The sequence below is a fragment of the Hyperoodon ampullatus genome (assembly GCF_949752795.1).
Source record: "Hyperoodon ampullatus genome assembly, chromosome: 6".
Taxonomy (NCBI): domain Eukaryota; kingdom Metazoa; phylum Chordata; class Mammalia; order Artiodactyla; family Ziphiidae; genus Hyperoodon; species Hyperoodon ampullatus.
The window spans coordinates 75,325,347-75,350,718 of NC_136919.1; the positions used below are offsets into that span (position 1 = coordinate 75,325,347).

At 41.2% G+C, this 25,372-nt stretch overlaps 1 protein-coding gene across 3 annotated transcripts in view; it reads right to left on the bottom strand.

Annotated features, from left to right (window-relative positions):
* The window catches only part of DOCK8 (dedicator of cytokinesis 8), a gene marked incomplete at its 5' end in the record, with an annotated part of 223,166 nt that overhangs the window by 88,464 nt on the left and 109,330 nt on the right, over window positions 1–25,372 (bottom strand). For all 3 annotated transcript variants that reach the window (XM_079707127.1, XM_079707126.1, XM_079707128.1), the window contains 2 exons: window positions 23,160–23,322; window positions 24,050–24,143. In XM_079707127.1, the coding sequence (XP_079563253.1) occupies window positions 23,160–23,322; window positions 24,050–24,143 (257 nt within the window). The remainder of the gene's footprint in view (window positions 1–23,159; window positions 23,323–24,049; window positions 24,144–25,372) is intronic.

The window sequence follows — 25,372 nt, forward strand, 5'->3', positions numbered from 1 at the left end:
TGCCTTGGAAGGTGGATTCTTTACCACTGGACCACCAGGGAAGTCCCTAACTTTCTTTTCTTACATAAGATGACAGTTCAAACTTCCAAGCCCAATTAGCTACATAACATAATACAAAACTATGAATAATATATCCATCCATTCAAAAAATACAGGACAGGTACCAGGCTGACTATAATTTTGTACATTTTTTCTTTCTGTTTGCATTATTACTACTATAACCCACTAAAAGGTAAGCTCCATGAAGGCAGGGATTTTTATCTGATGTTTTTGATTCACTGATGTATCTTCAGCAGCTAGAACAGTGCCTGGGACATAATAGGTGCTAAAAAAAATACTTGTTGAATAAAAGAATGAATGTATATACTTTCAATCATATTCCTGACTTAAAGAAACAATAGTGATACTAATATTTATAAGGTACTTATCCTAAGTTGGGCAGTGTTTCAAATACTTCGTATTTATTAATTTAATTCTCATAATTATTCTATAGGTAGATACTATTTTGATGGCATCATCCCCACATCACAAATGAGGGAAAAAATGACATACAGTTAGTGAATGGCAATCAAGAATTAAAGTCAGGCACTCTGGTTCCAGAGCCATGCTCTTAACCTTATCTAAGCTATATCCCCTCAGATAAGACTGCCATTAAACAAAATAATAAGAATGGCCTTTTCAGACTATGTTATTCATGACATCTCTCAGAGGCAAGCTTGCCTTAATTCTCTGGATCTTATTAACAGTTGAGTGTCAACAGTACACCAAAGGCTGACTCAACTGTGTCATGTTCTCTGGGAAAATGTCTTGTCTTCCTCACCCTTGGTCCACTATTCTAACTCCTAGGTAACACATTCTCCCCAAATGGACACATTCTTGCCCCAAAGGCTTCAAGATGACAAAACAGCCTTTGTGTGAACTAGACACCAGGAGAGCAGTGACCAAGAAGGAGGGCCAGGTGACCAGATTTTCCCTCTGTGAATATAGGCTCTCATAATACTTTACAAGGATTTGCATATTAATTGATACCAGGGTTTCAGCCTCAGCACTGTTGACATTTTGGACTGGACAATTCTTTGCTGAGGGGCTGTCCTGTGCACTGTAGGCTGTTCAGCAGCATCCCTGGCCTCCACCCACTAGATGTTAGTAGTATCTCCCCCCTACTCAGTTGTGACAACTAAAAAGGCCTCCAGATATTGCCAGATGTCCCCAGGTGGGGCAAAGTCACCCCCATCTGAGAACCACTGAGCTATACATGTGAATTTTGCATTATGGATCTATACAACTATACCTGGCAAATTTCCTATCTTTAATAGATGTAGTCAGTGCCACCTACTGGGTCCATACTCACATGTAAGGTTTGTTCCATTGGAAAAGAGTAAAGTCAATACTCAAGTACGAGGTAGGAGAAGGAAAATTTTAAAGTTTGATTTATGAAGTCTGGGGTTGTCAGGAACTGAAAAACCAAAAGAGAAAGACTAGGCTGACCAACTCTAACCTCTACATTGTCATAACCACAATGATCCTCCATCCTGTGTGTGTGCATGTGTGTATGTGCGTGCATGTACGCAAATGGTCTTTCTGGACCAGTATTTGCATAAATCCATGAATTTACCCCATGGATCTTCCTTGCTACAACAATATCAAGAGTGACAACACTAATAACCACAACCCTGGACAAGTCACAGTGAATGGCCTAGTGGACCTGCATCTGATGGTCATGCAGATGAGAAACTGAGGCACTGAGAGGTGAAGTTAACAGTTCACTCCATGAATTAGCCACCAGTTGGGCACAGCGTCCAGTTCAGTGCTGTTCTGACCCTACAACATGGATGTCTCAGTGCCGCTTTCCAAATCTTTCTCTGTCACACTGAGGGACCCCAATCTCAAGGCAGGCAGATAGAGTTAAACCTCAGATGCTGTCAGGAGAGGCATGGACGTAGTAACAATGGCAGAAGGCAGTTCACGGTTGGGATGCAGGGATCTGTGTGGGGTATACTCCCCTCTCTGCATGAGAGAGGCTGCATGCAGAGAGGGGAGTATAATGGCTGCATGATCTTCCATATTATGAGGGTGCCATAATGTACACAGTCTCCAAAAATAAGCACTAAGATTTTTTCCTTTTTTGTCAGTTACGAAGCTGGGATGAGCACTTTCTCTGTCTTGCCCCTCTGCAATGCAGTATACTTCTGGGAGAATCCGTTTTAGTTCTATATAGTTCAGTTTCTTCATCTTTGAGTTAATTGAAAAGACACCAATCAACCTTTCTTTGTGCTGTGCTTGAAGAAATAATGAGCAAGAGTTTGTAAAAATGCTTTGAAGTAGCTAGATGAAAGGGTCTGTGTAGATCACAATGGTAGTAGCCCTGCCAGAATGCATAAGCAAGTCAGCTGTCACCACACTCCTCTCCTAGATCCCAACACAGGGGCACCACCTACCTATCCCACACATCCCCCAACACCGGTCAACAATTTTGCACACGACTTCCAAAGGGTTTGCTGACCCCCTATATTCAAACATCATCACCACGGGCATACAGTGTTCTGCCCATACTGAATGCACTTTCCACACAGTACAGAGCAGGAAGGAAACATCAAGAGAATTTAGTCCAACATCCCTTTCTGCAGGCCACAAGCTGACTCCCAGAGACATTAAATGACTTTGCTTAAGAATTTTTTTAAGAAGATGCATTTCCCAAGTATCATCATAGTTCTTACTGGCAAGAATGCCAAGTGATATGTTTTGTTAAATCTGTATGATTTTTAAGAAATGAATATAAGAAAATAATAGTGTTTTCTCTTGGAAGGGAAGATCTACCTGCAGGATCAGTGATGCACAGAGGCTCAACCAGATAAGAGTAATGATCAACAAACTGATAAACAGCTGCATACATTTTATATATGGTAAATTAAGTGTCATATTAGCTAGAGAAAAATCCTAAGAATTATATTATCTAATGATTTTTGAGAAGCTCACCCATAACTGAAATAGGAATCCCTTGTTAAAGCAAAGTTATTTTGAAAGTTTCTCCAGTAACTACAGGTCCAGTGTAAGTGCAGTTCATTTAGTATAATCTCATCTTTCCCCAAATACAGGCAAAAATGCTTCTCTTCAGTCATATGCATCACAACATAGAACAGGACATTTGGTATTCATCAACAGTTTTCTCTCCAAAGCCACTTCAGATGGCTTCTCTTGATTATAAACTATTTTAGAAATTTTAAATTCTTTCCACTGATTCAGCAACTGCCCCTCAACTTATTTTTAAACTGCCGGGATTAAGCAGCTCCAGGAAGTTAGAGGTTAACTTGTAGAATTTGGTCATTATTAGATCCAATTGTTGACCAAGCTCTCTCTGCTCTTTACTCTCTTGGGACTATCCTCCATTTCTTTTGCTGAAAACAGGTTAACTCAAGGGACCTTGAAAACTTTCAAAGCCGCAATGCCAAAAACATCAGTTTGGCTTCTCCTCAGTTTAGCCTATTCTTTATCCACTGCAAGGAAACAAAGAGAAAAGCTGCCCTACAAAACAGAAAGACAACCTACAGAATGGAAGAAAATCTTTGCAAACAACACAACTGACAAGGGAATTATCTCCAAAATATACAAACAGCTCATACAACTCAACATCAAAAAAAACAAACAACCCAATCAAAAACTGGGCAGAAGATCTAAATAGACACTTCTCCAAAGAAGACATATAGATGGCCAATAGGCCTATGAAAAGATGCTCCAAGTCGCTAATTATTAGGGAAATGCAAATCAAAACTACAATGAGGTATCACCTCACCCCAGTCAGAATGGTCATCATCAAAAATTTACAAATAACAAATGCTGGAAGGGGTGTGGAGAAAAAGCAACCCTCCTATACTATTGGTAGGAATGTAAATTGGTACAGCCACTGTAGAGAACACCATGGAAGTTCTTTAAAATTCTAAAAAGAGAGCTATCATATGATCCTGCAATCCCACTCCTGGGCAAGTATCTGGAGAAAACCATAATTCAAAAAGATACATGCACCCCAATGTTCAATGCTGCACTATTTACAATAGCCAAGACATGGAAGCAACCTAAATGTCCATCGACAGACGAATGGATAAAAATGTGGGGTATATATATTATATATATATATATATATAAATGTATGTATGGAATGGAATACTACTCAGCCATAAAAAAAGAATGAAATAATGCCATTTGAAGCAACATGGATGGACCTAGAGATTATCATACTAAGTGAAGAAGCCAGACAAAGATAAATATCATGATACCGCTTATATGTGGAATCTAAAAAAAAAAAAAAAAAGATACAAATGAACTTATTTCCAAAACAGAAAGAGACTCACAGACCTAGAAAACAAACTTATGGTCACCAAAGAGGATATGGGGGTGGGGGGGAGGGATAAATTAGGAGGCTGGGATTCACATAGACATACCACTGTACATATAATATATATTATATATGATATATATTATGTATATATACATTTCAGATTATTTTCCCTTATAGGTATACATATAATATACCTACATATACATATGTAGGTATAACTGAATTGCTGTACACCTGAAACTAACACAATATTGTAAATCAACTATACTTCAATTTAAAAAAAGTGTGAGTATACACATTAATACAAACATTGCTGACCAAAAAAAAAAAAAAAAAAAGCTGCCCTGTCACGGGTTCAGTGTTCTCCCCCAGAGGCTTCTCCAGCTCCAAGTGGAGCTCAAGGAGCAAGTGAGCTAGAGCAAAAAGCATCCTGGCCACCTGATTAAACAACTGGATGCTCTGAACACCTCTTTAGCTGAGCTTCTAACACAACTCAGCCAGCAGAAGAGGATGAAAGGAGGCCTTGAGAGGAGAGCTGAGCAGCCCCAGCCCGACAAGAGGACAGAAGGCCTCCATCGGCTGGTTGCAGGGATGAAGCCCAGGGAGAAATTCAACGAGAAGCTGAAATCGCTAGAGCAGAAGCTGTGGGAAGCTGCGTTATTCAAGACAGGTGGGCTCTCTCTGACTAGGGTGATGGGTGCCATCATGGTGAGTAGATCGTTATTGATAATTTGAGTTAACCATGATTTTAACAGATTGAAAGATAAGCCACAAGGGTAAGATGCATCAAGTTGGGCTTATTTCTCCTGTGCAAAAGCCTGGTTAAAAAGAGTAGTGGTACAGATTAATCCTTTGGGATGCAAATACTTACGTATCTTCTGTGGCTGATAATGCCAACCTAAACCATGTTTTGAATAAAAACATATTTGTGTCACTCACTACCACACCTGCCAAGGAGTACATAGAGAACCACTCAGTCATGCCATAAAGCCAGAAGCCTAGCCTGCTATACTCTGAGAATATTATAGGGCCTTGGAAATCCCAAAGAGAGCCAAAGGATTAACTGTAGCTGTTCAGGTCAGACAATCCTTGGGTGCTACTTATGTATCTCTTTGAAAGTGAGACTGAAGTGAGTTAAATGGCTTATACTCATTGCATAATGTGGAGTGAAAATTTAGAATATAACACATTCTGTACGAAAGGGGCGTAAATATTCAGAAGTTGAATATGCGTAAAGGATAAGGGCTAAAAGATGATCTGGGGAAATGAAAAAGGTAATGTGATTTTGAGAGGAACTGGTGTCAATTTTGGTTTTCTTTCTGTTATTTCACTATAGAACCTGTAACAAAGTAATAATATCAAATACATGTTTAAAAAAAAAAAGAAAAAAAGGAGGAAAAAAAAGAACTGCAGGTTTTGTGGCCTGGGTTATCTTCACTGTCTTTTGAGTATCAGTAATGCCTGTAACCTAAGCTTCTTTTATACCAGGGAAGATGGGCTTGTATGGAGACCTATGATTAGTGACCCTAGCCAGGTAAGAAATTGGGTGAGAATGTCCTTTAAAAAACTGCAAAATGTTCTACAAATAGAAGGTGGACAAGCCAATTTCCTCACCTGTAATAGAAAGGTTGGAGTTAAGTCTCAAATGCAATGATACTCCAAAAGTGCTTAGTAAACTGCAATGTGACACAAATGAAGATTCTCTTCCTATCAAAATTGTAAAACAGCTGAGTGGACTTTATAATGCAATTTTAAACACTCTGCAGGACTGTGAGACCTTAAAACATATTACTTACAGAATGGATCAATTTCTCTGGGTTTCTCTCTCCACCTTTCAATTTATCTATGCCTCTCGTATATCTCTTGGTGGCGCTCTCTCTCTTTCTCTCTCTCTCCCTCTCTCTCACCCACCCCCTGTCTTTAATCCGTGTGTGTGTCTCTGCCTCTCTTTCAGTATCCCTCAGTTTCTCTCTTTCTGTCTTTCTGATACAGCCTCTACCATCTTTTTCTCTCTCCCATGGCCTCTCAGAAAGGCAAAATGCTCTTTTTGCGGGGGCACTCCTTCAGTTTCATCTAGTCACTGAAATCCATTTCCTTACAAGTTCACAAGCGTTTGATGATTTTCCACCCTGAGCCAGGCCTGGGTTACAGGCAGGGCTGTTTCTTTCTCTCAGGATGACAGGTACAGAGCCCAAGATCTATGAACGTCTCAGGATTCCAAAAAAAACGCCTGAGACCCTCAAAAATGATTAGCTCCAAAATATGAAAAGTAAAGCCTCAAAATCAAAATTAATGAATTTTAAATTAAATGCTTACCAAAAATTGCAAACCTAGAGATACTATTTTGTTTGTTTGTTTGTTTGTTTTTGCAGTACGCAGGCCTCTCACTGTTGTGGCCTCTCCCATTGCAGAGCACAGGCTCTGGACACGCAGGCTCAGAGGCCATGGCTCACGGGCCCAGCTGCTCCGCGGCTTGTGGGATCTTCTCGGACCGGGGCATGAACCCACGTCCCCTGCATCGGCAGGCGGACTCTCAACCACTGCGCCACCAGGGAAGCCCAAGATACTATTTTGAGGTACCTATGCAAGGTAAGAAGCTGAGGAGGCGGTTTTATTTTTCAGTCACATTTCATTTCCAGGAAAATTTATTTTAAATGTAATAGTAAAAGTAGCTAATAATATTTATTTTTTACTGCTTGCAGGCACCATTCTAATAACAGCTAATAGTACCAATGACAGGTACTACTATTTAGCCTCATTAGAGAGATGATAAAACTGAGGCACAGAGAGGTTGCATAACTTGCACAAGGTAACACAGCTGGCAAATACCACAGGGCAATTCAAATGCGGGTGCCCTGAAAGTCATACTAGACCCACTGCCCATAACCTTTGCTGCTTCTAAGAACAGTAAACAGTTTCTTTGGTCAACAATCAGACTCATCAGAACTTTATCATGATGTGGTTTTTTATTAAATTGTTCAAGGGCTAAAGGATGTTTCACCAAGCAAACTATAAGAGTTTTTTTTTTTAAGTTTAAAATAACAAAGTTTAAAAAGTTTAAAATAACTGAGGAGATGAGAGTGAGTACTGCCCCTCAGTGTTAGAAGTTTTGGTGTTTTAAATACATCAAGTGCAAATGAAGTTAGAAATCTCAGAGTTTAGTATTTGGAATATTCTGGAAATAGGAAACCTGCAAGCCTAAAGTGGCTATATATTTTAAGTGGGATCATGCTTTGTAAATGCTTTTGGATGAGCTGACTTTGCTACTCAAAGGACATCCAGAGAGGAGCAGCATCAGCATCACCTGGGAGCCAGTTAGGATGCATTGCAGACCTGCTGAATCAGAACGTGCGTTTTAACAATACCCCAGGTGATTCAAATGCACATTCAAGTTTGACAAGCACTGATCCAAGGGAACTGGTCTGTTTTTTAATTTGACAGATGTATGAAACCTGTAGTTCAGGGTTTTTTTGTTTTGTTTTTGTTTTTTGTTTTTGGTTGCTAGGAAGCTCAAAGTCAAATTTGCAGCTGACTTTGTAAGAAAATGTAGAGGACCTTAACCTTACTCAGATTTATACCGATTTCCTTCTCCTTATTTTCCTTTCACCCAGAAATTTTATTCCTTGTTACACAATCTCCATAAGCTGCTTCACATACTTTTTTTTAGAATGGGAATATTTATAAATAACTGCACAAAAATAAAATATTTGCTACCTCGTGTCTTGTTGTTCCATGGTCTCATGCCATTATTTGTGTTTATTCCTATTTCTAATACTTTAGGTTAGATCAAATCACAAACTCACAAAGGAATCAGTGAAAAACGGAAAATGGGAAGAAAACCCCTAACATGTAGGGTGAAGAGAACATTCCATCTTCAGAAATCAGAGCAAGAAAAACGGAATGTGAGACTTGTTCTAGGACACCAGTCAGAATCCACACAAGGCTGCCTGCCCTGCGAAGTGGCACAAGAATGGAAGGAGGCACCGGGGATGCTGTCACAAGCAGCAGCTTGCCCCTTAGTAACCTCTGTGCTCTGTGGGCTAGGCTGCAATGCTTTGTATAAATGTTGGCACTGTATCCTGAACATTGCGGACCTCTACCCTCTGCCCCCACAAAAAGCAAACACGGTTAAGAAGCCAGAGACAAAATGTTACCGTATTGTTTAGAAACACTACAATGACCCAATATGCTCTCTCCATAGTCTTGTTATGTTAAAATAATGCACTCAAAACCAGAAATCAAATGAGAGAGAAAAACAAAAAACAACAGCAAACTCTAATACTTGTTATTACACCATTTTCAAGACTTTTGCAGGGAAAATGGTCTATGCTTTCTCAACTGATGAACTACAACTTGAACATCAAATATGGTGTCTTTACATAGGACAGCTATTGTAAGTACTAAGAATCTGTCTTCCAACATGAACTAACTAAATGCTCACAGCTCCTATATTTGCAGAGTACCTTTTCTGTTACATCAATCCCTATCCCTTCTTTTTATGAGATAAGACAAAAAGTTCCACTTAAGTGAGAGCTTGAAAAGCCAGCATTCCTATGAAATAATGCAGGACCTCAAGCTGGGGCAAAGAAAATGTTACCTTTTAGAAACAAGTGAAAGCACCCTAGCTCTCCTTAAAACCCACTTACTTGTTTAGGAAAAGTCCAGCTAGTTTTCAATAGCAAAAGACCCAAAGGGAAAGTTGGGATGTTTATGATCCTAGGCTTTATCTAGATCAGATTCCCATTGAAAAGAATCACAAATACATAAGCATTTGAAACATACTGGGGAAAATTGACTGCTTCAAGAAAAAATAAATAAATATCTAACCTTGCTTGAAACGTTTTTTTAAAGATACTTTGTTGAACTGGCTGAAATTTTACCAGTTAAGATATTCATGTTACCATATACTCTTTTGAAACTCTGCTTAGCAGATTGAACGTATTAAGTGGTTTATATATCATTCACTCCCACCCTTAGTATGAATTAGTTTACCCAGATTTTTCCTTCTTACAAAGAGGTTAGATTTAGGGGCTGTTAGGTGTGAGTGGTGAAAGGAAATAAAAAGGATGACCTGGTAATTGTTAACCATGAGGCACTGCTTTGAGGAAGATTCCCCAGTTGCCTAGGGTGTCAGAGAGAGTGACAAAGTAAGGGGAAGTTGGAAAAGTACCCAAATCCAGATTTTTTTATTCCACAATTTTTTTTCTATAACTTTCTTTTTTTTTTTTTTTTGTGGTATGCGGGCCCCTCACTGTTGTGGCTTCTCCTGTTGCAGAGCACAGGCTCCGGACGCGCAGGCCCAGCGGCCACGGCCCACGGGCCCAGCCACTCCGCGGCATGTGGGATCCTCCCGGACCGGGGCACGAACCTGTGTCCCCTGCATTGGCAGGTGGACTCTCAACCACTGTGCCACCAGGGAAGCCCCTCTATGACTTTCTTAAACTTGACACTGACAACACAGTCAAAATATTCACTGGATAACTGCAGCTCTTTCAACTCCCAGCTACCATCATGGAATCCATGATGTGGTTTTAAGGTCTAAGTTATTTGGATATTCTTTGTGATTCTCACTTAGGGAGGGCTCAGATATTTGTTAAATAGGTCAAGCTCTCAGTTGGTTTATTAGCCTATTTTCAGTGGGTTTTTATGGATGACTAGAAAATATTTAATAAGAATGTATTTTATTTTACATGAGCAGAGTTTGGAACTACTTCAGCAACATATATTTCAGACATCCTATAAGACTCACCCTTCCACACGTACATTCTGCATTTCACTCAGAGGATTTATATAGGTTTTATATACGTATATAGATGAACAGATGCTTGGGTGGTGAGTCTATGATAGGGTGTAAGGGGGGGAATGTGGTAGGTAAGGTGCTACATGCTGGGCAATGGGAAAAAAGACCCCATTCCTTAATATGTACAGCTTAGGGTTTTTTCCTACTACTATGAGTCTAAGAAAACTTGGGAAATCTCCTTTAACCTAGGTGAAAAAAATGTTCCCCCGCATGGTAAGCTTGTTTCTTTGGAGTGTGGGTTAGTGAGGAGGGCTGGGCTGGGAGCGGGGCCAGGGACGGACTCTTCTCACCTTAGAGGATCTGTCAAGAAGCTGTTAATTTTCTGTTAGGGAGAGGTGTAGTGTCCTAAAAATATACCAGGCTCCACAAGGAGCCTGGTCCTCTGCAGCAGCAGAAGTAATCCACCCTCCCTCCCTCACCTTCCCACCTCCCCACACTCCTTCAAATTCACACAGCTGGAGTGCCCCAACTTTTGGTAGCTTGGTTAAGAACTATGGTAGCAGCTCCTAAGGCTCCCAATGACGCCTGCCTCCTGGTGTTCTCACCCTCTGTAATTCCCTCCCCTCAAGTGTGGGCTGGACCTAGTGACTCATTTCTACCCAATAGGATACAGCAAGATTAGGTTACAAAAAGACCCTGGCTGCTATCTTGCTTTCTCTCTCTCTCTCTCTCTCTCTCTCTCTCTCTCTTTCTCGCTTATTCTGAAGACCCCAGTTGCCATGTTGTGAGCTGCCCTACAGAGAAACCAATACAGCAAGGAATTCGAGGGGGTCTCTTGCCAACAGCTAGAGAGGACCTAAGGCCCTTAGTTTAACAACCAGAGAGGAACTGAACACTGTCAACAACTTCAGGAGTGAGCTTGGAAGTGAATTCTCCCCTTGTTGACCCTTGGGGTGATCCCAGCCTTGGCTGACATCTTGACTGTGGCCTTTGGAGAGCCCTGAGTCAGAGGCACTCAGCTAAGCCACACCTGGATAACCCACATAATCTGTGAGATAGCAACTGTTGTTTCATGCTGCAAAGTTTTGGTTATGCAACAATAGGTAACTGATACAAGTATATACATTTTTTAAAAGTATATGTTAGGTATTTGCTGATATTTAAACATGTGATTCCTTTAAAAATCCTTTACCTTGTAACATTTCTGCCTCTTAACTGTATCTCAGGGTTCTTATTCCTGCTCTAAGGGATATAATATCATGACTACCTAGAGGAAAATACTCAACATCAAAATAGCCTCTATGGAGTCCATCCAATCACCAACTAAGTATAAAAACTTGAGAATTTAAAAGTATATGAATAACTAAATTTTCTTTGGTTGTAGTTTTGATTCTATTCACTGAATTAATGTTTCTTAAAGAGGCTGTGACAGGTCAGATAAAAGAGGAGAAGAATGCTTTAAAGTACCGACCACAAATACCTTCCTCCTCCCTTAAAACATCAAATTTTTAATGAAAGTTTCCCCCAAACAAAACAACAATTTCAACATATTTGGCTTTGCCAAACATATGTTTGGTAAATATTCAAACATTTCAACAATATTTGGTTTTGTGAAAGACCTAAAATTCAAGTTTAAAGACACCATTTTGATGCCAAATCTGGACAACGTTTTTCAAAAGGCCACTAGGCAGAATTGTCACGTGAAGGACTAACACGAACCAACCTGCATGTTCTTTTGAGAGACAGAGGGAGCACATTTTTTCCAGGCTTTGCAAATAGTTTCCTAAAACAAATCTGCCAACTGACAAAAACTCATACACATACCAGAAAATTTCCAAGTTTTGCTGTTGCTGAAGCTGACTTTTTTCTTTGGGTTTGAGGCAGAACTTTTACTAGTCCCCTACCCATTAAAAAAAAAAAAACAGCCAATGAATAAATCAATACTATTGATTAAAATGCTTGCTTTAACATTCCTGATGATTTTAATATTGGCCGATGTCTTGGTTCGGGTTGGGGAAGAAAATATTGGAATTGGAGGAAACAGCAAGCCTACTAAGAAATAAATTGTTCAGATGTCCCCAACTACTTCTAGAAACATATGCCTGCTTTGGGTACTTGGTGAGAGAGAAGGCTTGTCTGGGTTTTGGAGGCAGGAGAACCTGCAAAGATCTCAAGTGACTGCAGGACAAAGTTGCATGCGCGTCTTTCTGTAGATCAATGTGATTGTGAGGGGTTCCAGTGTCTCCAGGAGACTGGGGTTTACCTCCAAGGAGAGGCAGTCCTCCTCTTTGTCTCTCTCAGCACTAAGCATTGTGCCTGGCACACGGTCGGGGCTCAGAAGTATGTTAGGTGATTGCATGAACTTTATTCATAGGGTGACAAGTATTGCTCAGTTGGTGACATTCTCAAAGGACAGGTATCTGGGACTTCCCTGGTGGTCCAGTGGTTAGGACTCTGCGCTTCCACTGCAGGGGGCGTGGGTTCGATCCCTGATCGGGGAACTAAGATCCCGGGTGCTGTGATGTGTGGCCAAAAACAAAAAAACAAACAAAGGACAGGTATCCTGCTCTATGACAGAGGGTGAGGAAGGAGGAGAGGGAAGAGTTCTCGCTGCCCACACTCACACCAGAGTGACAAGTCCACAAGGGGCTATGCCATCCCCAGACCATTTGGAAGGTTGAGTAACAGTCATTGTTATGGACTTTACTTCTTCCTGACCTAGAAACACAAAGAGGCAGCACTTTGTTGGCTGCTGGCTGGGATACGGATTTTGGATTTTCGTGCTAGAGTTGGTTTCGTTTCAACTCAACTCTGGGAGAAGACTTTAGAGAGCATATAAAAGAAGTGTATCTCTCTCCGGGCTCTTGTGCCCAGAGCCTGAAACTAATATAATATTGTAAATCACCTATACTTCAATAAAAAAGCATGTTCCCTTTAAATAAATTAATAAATAAAAGTAAAAAATGTAACTCCAGGAAAAGATGAGAAATGGGCTTTGAGATGTTCTTATTGCTAAATATATAATTATTAGTCTAGGCATGGAAATCTCTTTAAAATCATTAAAATGAGCCATTGAATTGAGCTCCTCTACTTTTATCTTTATTAAACTGTAATATTTCTATTTCTGAACCATTGCATGGATCTCAGTTTACATTTTTTTTTTTTTTTTGCGGTACGCGGGCCTCTCACCGCTGTGGCCTCTCCCGCTGCAGAGCACGGGCTCCGGACGCGCAGGGTCAGCGGCCATGGCTCACGGGCCCAGCCGCTCCGCGGCATGTGGGATCTTCCCGGACCAGGGCACGAACCCATGTCCCCCGCATCGGCCGACGGACTCTCAACCACTGCGCCACCAGGGAAGCCCTCAGCTTACATTTTGAAGTTTGTCAAACAAAGAACATTAAACATGTGAGGTGGAACAGCACAGTTTTGGAGGTTATAGTTTAGGTCAGTGGATAAATGAAATTCATTTTTTAATTATAAAAGGTACATGATATGTGACTGATAAGCCATGGCTTTTTAAAAATTACCTTCTTATACTGAGTCAAAACTCAGTCCCCCCCCCACCCACTCCTAGTTCTATTTTACTTTGTGCTGTGGGGCTAGCCTGCATTGTCCTCACTCCCAAACCCACTTTTGCCCTGGGAAGACTGACACAGCATCTAATATTTCGACCCAGGGCATTCTGACTTCAGCAGAGAGGGGCAAAGGGCAGCGTATCTGAGTCCTTAAAACCACAGGACACCGATTACTGGAGAGTTATTAAAACACCTCTCCTTTAGAGATGGCCAAACACTTCAAGGGAAGAGTGGATCTTTAAAGTATACAGTAAAGTCAGAACAAAGAATGAGAGGCTAAAAAGTAGAGAAGGGCTTCCCTGGTGGCGCAGTGGTTGAGAGTCCGCCTGCTGATGCAGGGGACACGGGTTCGTGCCCCGGTCCAGGAGGATCCCACATGCCCCGGAGCGGCTGGGCCCGTGAGCCATGGCCGCTGACCCTGCACGTCCGGAGCCCGTGCTCCGCAACGGGAGAGGCCGCAACAGTGAGAGGCCCGCGTACAGCCAAAAAGAAAAGTAGAGAAGATTTTTTCCCCCTAAATGGTAAAAGAAATAAGAGGGAACAATTCCCTGAAGGATATCTCATCAGAAGACAAAGCCACTTCAAAGAACTAATTTTAAAATAACAATTTAAAAAACTAACAGGGGCTTCCCTGGTGGCGCAGTGGTTGGGAGTCCGCCTGCCGATGCAGGGGACAAGGGTTCGTGCCCCGGTCTGGGAAGATCCCACGTGCTGCAGAGCGGCTGGGCCCGTGAGCCATGGCGCTGAGCCTGCGCATCTGGAGCCTGTGCTCCGCAAGGGGAGAGGCCACAACAGTGAGAGGCCCGCCTACCGCAAAAAAAAAAATAAATAAAAAATAAAAAATAAAAATAAAAAATAAAAAACTAACAGAAGTAGAGAAGTCAAAGAAAGAAGGCTTTTTGAGTTTGAGGAAGCTCCTTCTAATCTAGGCAAACTATTCATCATCATGATCAAATGCAGGCCCAGATTTGCCACATTTTCATCACCATTTCTCTGTTGCTTCTGCCCCCACCAACCTTACATTCCCACCCCATGTAAAAACAGGATGCTTCATGAACCTTACTGCTGAAATCTACGTAAAGGATCTCTGGGGAAAAAAATGACATTCACCCCCAATATGTGGACAGAGCAGGATTTTTGGTTAGGACAGTTGTTCACAGGCAGTAACGCTAAAGCATGATGGACTCAAAGGGAATGAGTATAAAATAGAGACCAGTGAGGGGTTGTGACTTGTACTTAATGTACACAGAACCTCCTTAACACTATTTCATTACTGCCAAACCACATTCCTTTACTTTTGTATTTGAGGCAGGTTTGGTGAATGTGTAAAAATGTATAGTGAGCAATCCACCCCCAAAACAAGATTTTGCTGTCTCTCTAGACCACAGGATACATTTCTCCATCCTCCTCTCCACCACGTCTTTCAACAAAGTGACAGATTTCTAAGTTCCTGACTTAACTGATGAAAGAAGGCAGAAGCTGACAGGGTAAAAGAAAATCCTTTGCAAAAAGTGCCAACAGTGATCTCTTGGGACACTGGAATACTTTCCCAGTTTTTCTTGGTCCTGCGCTTCAAGGCCAAAAAATACAATGCATGTTTGCCTTTAATAAATCACGACTCCATCTGCTTAGAAATGGAAAGGTACCTAGCTGCTTCTGAATCTAGAAACTGAGCAAATTGTGCCCTCAAGTGGCTAAATGTGGTACTGGAAGGGGAGCTTCGCAAAACCTGCCCTTGCTGCTAAGAAATCTTAGGTAACTTGTTCCCTCCTGAGTTTTTTCATTCTTCTAAAAAGAGGAAGGATGACTGAATTTTGGAGGAAAGTGAGGATTGTGTTCCTGATTTATTATTGAGGCAAACTTGCCAGAGCAAAGTCAAGTACAGGAACTTAATTATCTGGGTAATTTTGGCACCAGGAATTCACTTTGCCTTTGTCTGCGTTACTTGGCTAATTTAAATGATTAGATTTTGCCTGGGCTGTCACTGCTATTCCTAAATAAAGTGTTTGTTTATAATAAGCTTCATGTTCCACAAACAACTGCTCACTGAGTCTAGGAAGATCAAGGACTGAGCTTCAGGGCTGTCTTATACTTACAACAGTTATTTAAACACTCCTTGAAAGGGTGAAAAGTAGGAATTTACACCATATGCTTGTACATGTGTGAAAGGTTATATAAGATTCTTCATTTTAACATCATTTGTAATGTTAAAAGATTGGCAACATCTTAGATGCTCATTAGTCTGGGGTTAAATGAAGTATGATACAGCCATATAATGAGATTCAGTGCAGGTGTAAAAAAGCACGAGGCCACTCTGTATTCATATAGAAGTGCTGTCTATAATATAGTGTTCAATGAGAAATCAAAGTGCAGAACAGTGTGAGGATTATGCTATACTTGCACTCTGAAAGGAAAAGTGCAGGGTTGTATTGGTTTGTACAAACATAGTTTATTTCTGGAAGGATAAACAAGAAACTGATAAAAAAATGGCTGTTTCCAATTGTCAAAAATTGGATTGAGCTGTGAAATATACATGATTTTCACCTGTTTTGTTCACTAGTATTCTCCAGTGTCTAGAAAAGGGCCTGGCATGTTGCAGGCACTCAATATTTGTGGAATAAAATGAAGAAAATAAAATGTGTGTATGTGTGTGTGTGTGTGTGTGTGTGTAAATATATATATATTTTAAGACTGTCTCCAAGGAGGGGAATCTACAGTTGGAGGTCAGGCATGGTAGAGAGAATTTTCACTGTGCATTTATGTACTTATAAAATATTGAAATATTAGAATAGGATACCTATTCCAAAATAAATAAAATTCAAACAACCAAAGAAACAAATAAGAATGGGGAGTTATTATTTGGAATAGTTATTTAAGTAAGGCATTGTTTTGTGGTGATTTAGACCAGGGTCAATCACATCATAAACTACTAACCATTAATTAGCAATAACCCTGGAGTACTAACAGCATGGAGGAGCATTACGCCATAAAAAAAACATCGTCCTGGGCTTCCCCGGTGGCGCAGTGGTTGAGAGTCTGCCTGCCGATGCAGGGGACACGGGTTCGTGCCCCGGTCCGGGAAGATCCCACATGCCGCAGAGCGGCTGGGCCCGTGAGCCATGGCCGCTGAGCCTGCGCATCCGGAGCCTGTGCTCCACAACGGGAGGCCACAGCAGTGGGAGGCCCGCGTACCGCAAACAAAACAAAAAAAACCTCATCATTCTCACATGGAGAGGTTTTCTGGGTGTTGTAGATTCCTGATAGACAAGTATTGAATACTTGCTCTTCACCATATCCATTTCACCTGGTATCCTGGCATACGATAGGATTGCTTCCCAGGTCAGAGGGATTAAGTCGCAAGGCTCTTTCCCCTGAGTTTCCCGTGGCTTGCGTCACTGTGGACTTTGGATGACTCCAATTAGTAGAGGAACTTATTAAGTGGGGCCATGGAAGGGAGGGAGAGGCTTTGATCCTCAAAGAAGCGTGTTGTACCCTTAAGACCTTACCCCAGGCCTCCTGAATGGGAGTCTCCAGGTAGGGCTGGACACTTGCATTTTTACAAAGCTCTACAATGAACTCGGAGGCACACTACCCTCCTTCCCCTCCCCCATCCCACCCCCAACACTGAACAGATCCACTCTGGATGGAGAGACAACTGGGCTCAGATTGGACAAAAGAAAGTTCCTCTCAAGATACCTTCCATTTCCCATGCCCTGACTCCTTCCTCAACACGTCACCCAGAATTCTTTCTGGTTTATTCCTTAGAAACGCTATTCACTAAATTATAACTTCCAGACAGTCATTCAACACCAGCTTGCACATTTATCCTATGCCGTGCTTTTTGCCCCTGTGGGATGCAAGCCTGGCAGCGTTCCTCAAAACGCCATTGTGATATGAAAGGCACCTCCCTGTTAGACCAGAATGCAGACTTCTGGTCTGAGAACATTCAGCTAAATAGGAGGCAGCCTGAAAACAGCTAATTATCCATCAAAGAAATCATGTTCTAACTGATATGCTTGTTCACAGCAAGCACAGTCGTCCACAGCGAGTCTGATAATTGGATAAAACGACCTCAGAGGCTCTTGGGGGCTGGGATGAGAGATGAAAACACACTTTATGTGGATTTCTCTAATGTAATCACCAGTTACAGGGACAGCAAGGAGCTTATTAACAGGCTCATTACAACCTCAGCGCCTGTGATCTCCACGCAAACTCCCGTAACTGCCACAAGATAAAACGCCCTTAAAGGTCTCGCTGGGCCTTGGCCCCAGGCCGCATTGTTTTCATTCTGCCCCCCCCAGAAGGCAGCTGGAGTCTCCATTACCAGCTGCTGGGCCACATGGAAAAATCAGCCAGGAGTTGGTTCCAACGTGTTCTTGGGCTAACAACCAGTATTTTTAAAATCTGGGCATGGAGAAAAGAATGCCATACTCAGAGTCAGATAATCCTGTTTATCGACCTAATTTTTCCAGCTGTTCTGCTCCGCTTTTGGAATGACCGTCCTTCTGCTTGTGATTTTGAAATAGCTCTTGCCTGGGTCTGCTTCGGTGTACTTGTCTGACCCCATGCCTCTCACACATAGAGGCTGCCGACAGCACTGCAGAGGCCCAAGCCCCTGGTTGGGGAGATGCTCGCCATTCCTAGGAGTACTTCTGGCTCTAGAAGTTCATCTCTTCCCTCAAAGTGAGTGTCTGTCTTATGAGTGACCAACACTCCCATTGGTTCATGGGGATGCTTCCTCAGCCAGGCCCAGTTCTTTTATAACCGATCTAGATTACTCCTCAAAGTGAGTTGAATTAAGGTAGAGGCATCAGGCAGCATCCACAGAGAATACAGTATGAATGGTGCAACACACCATTGCCCACACCTGTGGGCAACACAGTGACCCCAGCTGAGGGCACCTGAAGGGGCAGGGCTGTCAAAGGAGGCACCTGAAGAGATCAGAGGATGGAGAGACTGAGGGCAGGAAGGCAGCTCAGCCTATCCCAGGACAATTTTATCTGAGGCTCCATGGCAGCTGCTCTTTAAGAGAGGTAAAGAACCTGAGTGCTATTCATATGGTATTAAACTGAAGCCCCACCCATATGACAATCCTGTAAAGCATGACTCTGGCCACAACTGACACTCAAGGCCAGACGACACCTGCCATTCGTCCATGTAATAGTTCCCTCCACTCAAGGGAGCTCTGAAGTTTATGTGAAAGATACACAAATTGGAAATCTGAATCCTGGCTTTGTCACTGTAGGCATTCCTTGCTTGGCCCAATAGATATATTCTCCACAAGTTCCAGGTAGATCAATTTATTATGTCAAGCCATATTTCAAATTTATGAGGTAAGTCTGCTATCAAACAAAGAATTATCCCTAAATTTATCTGCTCTGTACATCTTAATTTTCATTTATTTGATTTCCTTAAAGGGATACAGCCAGAATTAGAGACATGGAAATAGAAAGGTCAACATGAAAAGTTACCCTACATGCCAAACCCTTAGAATGATGTCCAGAATTCAACTCAGTCAAAGGAAAACTTTTCTAAAAGAAACAGGAACTGCTGTCCCTACTGAAATAATATTCTTGGGAGACATAAGACTTTAGACCTCACCTGTTATTGGTACCATAATGTAAAAAGGTTTTAGAGACCTTTGCTTAAAAGGAGACTTTGATTTGGAGAGGAGGGGACAGAAAAGTCAAGAGGTTACAAGTTTTGACAAAAATGAGAAGATGAGGTCACCAAGGGTAAACTGAGTCAACTTCCCGATTTGACCTGGGGTTCGGACCTGACTTGAGTGTTCCATTTCCGTTTTGTGAAATGGGAGTGGTGGTTGAGAAAAGGGGAGAATTAGTCTAGGACTGGGTTACTGTCCAGACCAGCCTAATCAAAACCACTACAAAGCATATGAGGCCTGGAGACAAAACACTTAAAAATTTAACAACAGCATGAGAAATTCAGACAAAATGTTCTCTCAATTCCTTGACATTTTCACATAGTAAGATTCTGAACCAAGTTCACCACAACTCTCCTCCCTTAAACAAGCTATAAAATATGGTGGCCTGGGAGCCAGGAGAAGACAGAAGACCAAAGCTGGAGGGAAGTATTGTCTTCTATCATTCCTAAGAGACCTGATTTTTAATGGGGTGGCCATGGCATTTCCACAGTGTACAGAACAGCTAAAGAATATTCATTTTGCACTTGTGGGTCTGTTTCTCATGATGCCAAGTTGGGTCCACAGTAATCCGTTCAAACTTGTCCTCCTCAGCACTCCTACATTTCTGAATCAGTAGGTGCACTAACGCATTGAGTCCCGCTGTGATGTAATTAAGGGATAATGTTTGCAGCAAGGAGTAGAGAGAGTTGTAAATGCCTCCCATGGGTGATTAAAAGCTAGGGGAGGGCTTCCCTGGTGGTGCAGTGGTTGAGAGTCTGCCTGCCAATGCAGGGGACACGGGTTCGTGCCCCGGTCCGGGAAGATCCCACATGCCGCGGAGTGGCTGGGCCCGTGAGCCATGGCCGCTGAGCCTGCGCGTCCGGAGCCTGTGCTCCGCAACGGGAGAGGCCACAACAGTGAGAGGCCTGTGTACCAAAAAAAAAAAAAAAAAGCTAGGGGAAGTTGAATAACTATAGAACTCATTTGGTGCAAGTTTATTCCAATACCAAGAGCATTCTTTTTTCCAATTATAGGATAGGGTTTCTAAAAAGATACACAGCATCCAGAAGCAAACATTTTCATGTCTTCATCTCCCTCTAGGGGATGGAGAATGGAAACTACTGCATCCTAGGAATGCTTACTTATCTAGGAGGGAGACTTAGCTGACTTTGTATTTAGGAATGAGAAGAGAAAACCAAGAACTGCTTCAGAAAGGATTAACTGGGGGAAATGCATGTGTACTTCAATTCTGAAAGGAAGAGGTACACTTCTAACTGTATGAATGGTTGGTTGTAATTCTCACTGCCATTTTTTAAAATTGAAGTATAGTTGATTTACAATATTGTGTTAGTTTCAGGTATACAGCAAAGTGATTCAGTTATACATATATACATGTATATATATCTATATACTTTTTTCTTTTTAAATTTTTATTGGAGTATAGTTGATTTACAATGTGTTAGTTTCAGATGTACAGCAAACTGAATCAGTTATATATACACATATATCCACTCTTTTTTTTAGAGTCTATTCCCATATAGGCCATTACAGAGTATTGAGTAGAGTTCCCTGTGCTATACAGTAGGCTCTTATTAGTTATCTATTTTACATATAGTAGTGTGTATATGTCAATCCCAATCTCCAGATTTATCCCTTCCCCGATCCTCTGGTAACCATAAGTTTGTTTTCTACATCCGTGACTCTACTTTTGTTTTGTAAATAAGTTCCCATTTTTTAGATTCTACATTCTTTTTCTATGATTCTTTTCCATTATAGTTTATCACAAGCTATTGAATATAGTTCCCTGTGCTACAGAGTAAAACCTTGTTGTTTTACTCACTGCCATTTTTTTTTTTTTTTGCGGTACGTGGGCCTCTCACTGTTGTGGCCTCTCCCGTTGCAGAGCACAGGCTCCAGACGCGCAGGCTCAGCGGCCACGATTCACGGGCCCAGCCGCTCCACGGCATGCGGGATCCTCCCGGACTGGGGCACGAACCCGTGTCCCCTGCACTGGCAGGCGGACTCTCAACCACTGCACCACCAGGGAAGCCCACTCACTGCCATTTTTGACATCAACAAACCACTCACTTATCCTGTCTGGGTCTCAGTTTTATACATCTGAAAACGTGAGGGGTAGAGGTGCTTAGATTAGGTGAGTTCTGAAATTCTTTGCATTTCAGTCCCACATACCCAAACATCACAATGGGAAGTATGAGTGAGGATCTGGGGGAATCAGAACCCTCTTACGCTGCTGGAAGGACTGCAAACTGACACAATTTTGGAAAGAAGTGGTGGTATAACTAAAACTGAAAATATGTATCACTGTGACCCAATAATTTTATTTCTAGGCATACTGCTTAGGGAAACTTTCACATATGTGCACAGAGAGACAAAGACAAAAATTCTCACTGCACAGTGTTTATAAAAGCCCAACATTGAAAATATATAAATATCTATCAATAGAAAAATAGGAAATAGATAAATAAAATATGGCCTCTTCACAGAAAGGAACACTAAATAGCAGTTTAAAAGAATGGCAAAGCTCTATATAAATCAATATTTCTAAAATACAGGCTATTAAGGAATTCCCATTGGTTACATTTGTGAAAATCTGAGTAACTAAAAAAGAATAATGACTGCTACTGAGTGTAACACACTGAATCAATAGAATTCATGAGTCCACAATAATACTCAAACAAAAAAGAAAAAAAATCATACTGTTGGATGAAAAGTACAGTAGTACAGTATAACACATAGAGTATGAAGCCATTTACGTACATTTTAAATGAATATAAAAATAATACCATTCAGTGTTCACAGATTCATAATACATGACTCTGTGTGTGTGTGTGTGTGTGTGTAAAACCAGGGAAAACAGAAAGGACCTATGTAAGTTCATGACAATGTGATGTGAGAGGCAGGGTAGGGGTCTGTAATTGGAGACTGGGGATAAAGGAGACTTCAACTTAACCAGTATGATTGTTTGTGTGTATATGTGTGTGTGTGTATATATATATATATATATATATATATATATTTATTTATACACACACACACACACATATAACAACAAAATGTCATTTCTAGATGCTGGAGAAAAGGTGCTTATTATAACTTTCTTCTCTGCATTAAAAAAAATCTTCTCAAAATAAAAAATAAAAGTATATGATCAGCAATGCTTTCAGCAGACGGATGTTGACAAGCTCCCTCTGAGCCCCCATGCAAAGGGCCTCCAAGAAACTGAGGCAACCTAACCTTTTAGGCCTTTACTGTGTAGTTCCATGCTATCCAATATGGTAGCCACCAGCCACATATAGCTACTTGAATCTGCATTCAAATTAATTAAAGTTAAATAAAATGAAAATTTCAGTCCCTACACTGCACTAGCCACATTTCAAAGGCTGAAGGGCCACATGTGGCTAGTGTCTATTTTACTGGGCAGCACACATATAGAACATTTCTATCATTCCTCTAAATTCTATTGACAGAGCCAGTCTTGAGCTAAAAACCTGTCTTTTAGACAACCAGAACACTTTTAGTCATTGCTCTTTCCCTAATATGTCCTTCTGCCCATAGGAAAACCAAGGTAATGACTAGGAGGATTTTTTTGTTTCTAGAAGGAATATGTCCACTATAATTCTACATTCCAGTTATGACTGAAGTAACATTTTCTTGTGAAAAAAAATGAGATAAATCATCTTTTAAAATTGATCTTAAAAAGTAATTATCTATAGTTTTGTAAACATCATATTTCATTTTCCCCAAAACTTAGGAAGTAGGAAAATAGGTCAAAGGATGATGAAAGCATTACCCAAACAAGGCTCAAGTTTTTGGATCAATAATTTTCCAAGAGCCTTTGTTTCTTACCTGTACACAGTATGAGGGACATACACTTCTCGGATTGGAAATTCCAAAATCTCTTTGTGTGGACGTCCCCGGTTTTCAGGAAAGGGTCTCACTGGCAGCATTTCAGGAGTCAGACAGCAGCTGGTTGTCTCTGGAGCCAGAGAAATCTCCAGTTTGAGCAAGCCTAAAGAAAGAAAATAGGACTGTCTTAGTAAAGATGTTATATACGAGGGAGTCAAGAAAGACTGCTGTACTATATTTCTTTTATGGAAATGAGGGTAAATTGTGTGAGTATAAGCATTTTGGAATACCCAGTTAATTTCCCATAGTTTGAGAAAAAGCATGTCATGACAATTTTTGAGAGTTAGTTTCTAGAACTTAAAAAGCAAGAAACTGTAAAATGAGTAAGAACACATTAGAGGATCTTTAAAGTCCCTTCCAGAACTACCACACCATAAGTATATAGTTCAGTAATTTCTCTCATTACGAGCACTAAAAATTGGTGGTTTTCAAACTAGGTTCCCTGGTACCCCAGGGGGCTGCAGAAGTGCCTCAGGGGCTGTTAAGCTGAGGATAAGGAGGGTGCACCCTCACCTTCTACCAAAGCATTTCACTTTCACTTTTTCTCATGTTAAGAGTTCCATACAATATGATGAAGAGGCTCCTCTCTTCGAACAATTATCTGATTTTCTGAGTGAGCAATCAAATATAAAGCATGATGTTTATTTACAGAATCAGTCCTTTAATAAAAATAGAAAACATTAACAGGTTGGCCAAAAAAAACCAGACCTTAACTCCTAATACAAAATCCTATATTTCACTTGACAAAAAATTGCAGCATTACATGAATAATGTGTCTAATCATAAATGGCTTTGGCACAACAAAGAGGATAAAGACAAGCCATCCACACCTGGAACTGACTTGACTCTTCTCTGTAGGGATGAAGATCTTTTGTAGTCAGCTAAAAACTTGAATAAGTCTTCATCACTAAGGCGATCTCCCTCCTGCCAAAAGAGAAGTCAGGGTTAGTGTAGATGCACCATACACTCCTGGGGTCGGGACCAAAGATTTCTCAGAAGATTTTTATCTTTAAGTATTATTGAACGTGCCTTTCATAGATACAAGGCAACTCTGAAATCTTTTAGTCAACCTCTTGTCAAATATTCTTTCTCTGCCACTCTGACTCTCTCAGCCTCTTCCATCCTCCTGGAGATGGGGATTTTACTGCATTCCTGAGGAAGGCTGTTTGACCATTAGTATCCAGGCCAAAAGGTCCTCCCCCTATAACTTAAACCCACTGATACTTGTTTACTCCCTGGAACAAAACAGAATAAAAGTTTTCTTCAAAGATTTGAAGATGGAGAAAGCAGCTTTCCATCTTTTTCCTATCCTCATATTCTTCACATTTGTCTTGACTAAGAAGGCTAAGCACGCATACTACACTCCACGTACGTATGTGGGACAGGCATGCTGCTGAGGGATACGTGTGCGTGAGCTCTGATCCTTACAGCAGCCCAGTAAGGAAGGTAGGTAGGTAGATAGCTGTGTCCTATTCCTAAGTACAGATGAGAAAACTTTGGCTTATTTAGTCAAGGGCCTTGCTCCCCAAGGCAATACAATCGGAAGGAGTATTTCCCAAATAGAAACCCTTTCAGTCCCCTGCAATCTCTATCCTGAGGCATGGCACACAGAACCCTTAGTATCTCTTCTGCATTTCAGTTTGTTAACATAACCCCTTGACATGCCCCATGAGAACTGCTTGAGCTGCAGAAAATTTTCCAAAACAGAGTCAAACCAAGTATAAGTCAAATTGTTTTCTTTGGTAGTAAAATACATATCACGTAAAATTTACCATCTTAACCATTTTTGGGTATACAGTTCAGTAGTGTTAAGTACCTTCACTTGGTTGAGCAAACGATCTCCAGAATGCTTTCAGTTTGCAAAACTGAAACTCTATACCCATTAAACAGCTCCCCATTCCCCACTTCCTGCAGCCCCTAGCCACCATCATTCTACTTTCTGCCATTCCACCTTCTGTCTCTATGAATTTGATTACGCTAGGAAATGCTTCATTCTTTAAGTAGTCTCAATGATTTCTGAGCTAAGAAAGAGCACCATCCGTAACGGTCACACTCTGTGAGGAAGTAGGCAGCTCTAGAAAGCCTGCACGTGGAAAAGGGGTAAGATGGACAACATCTAGGCCAAGAAACCCCAAGCCAAAGGGGAAATGGAT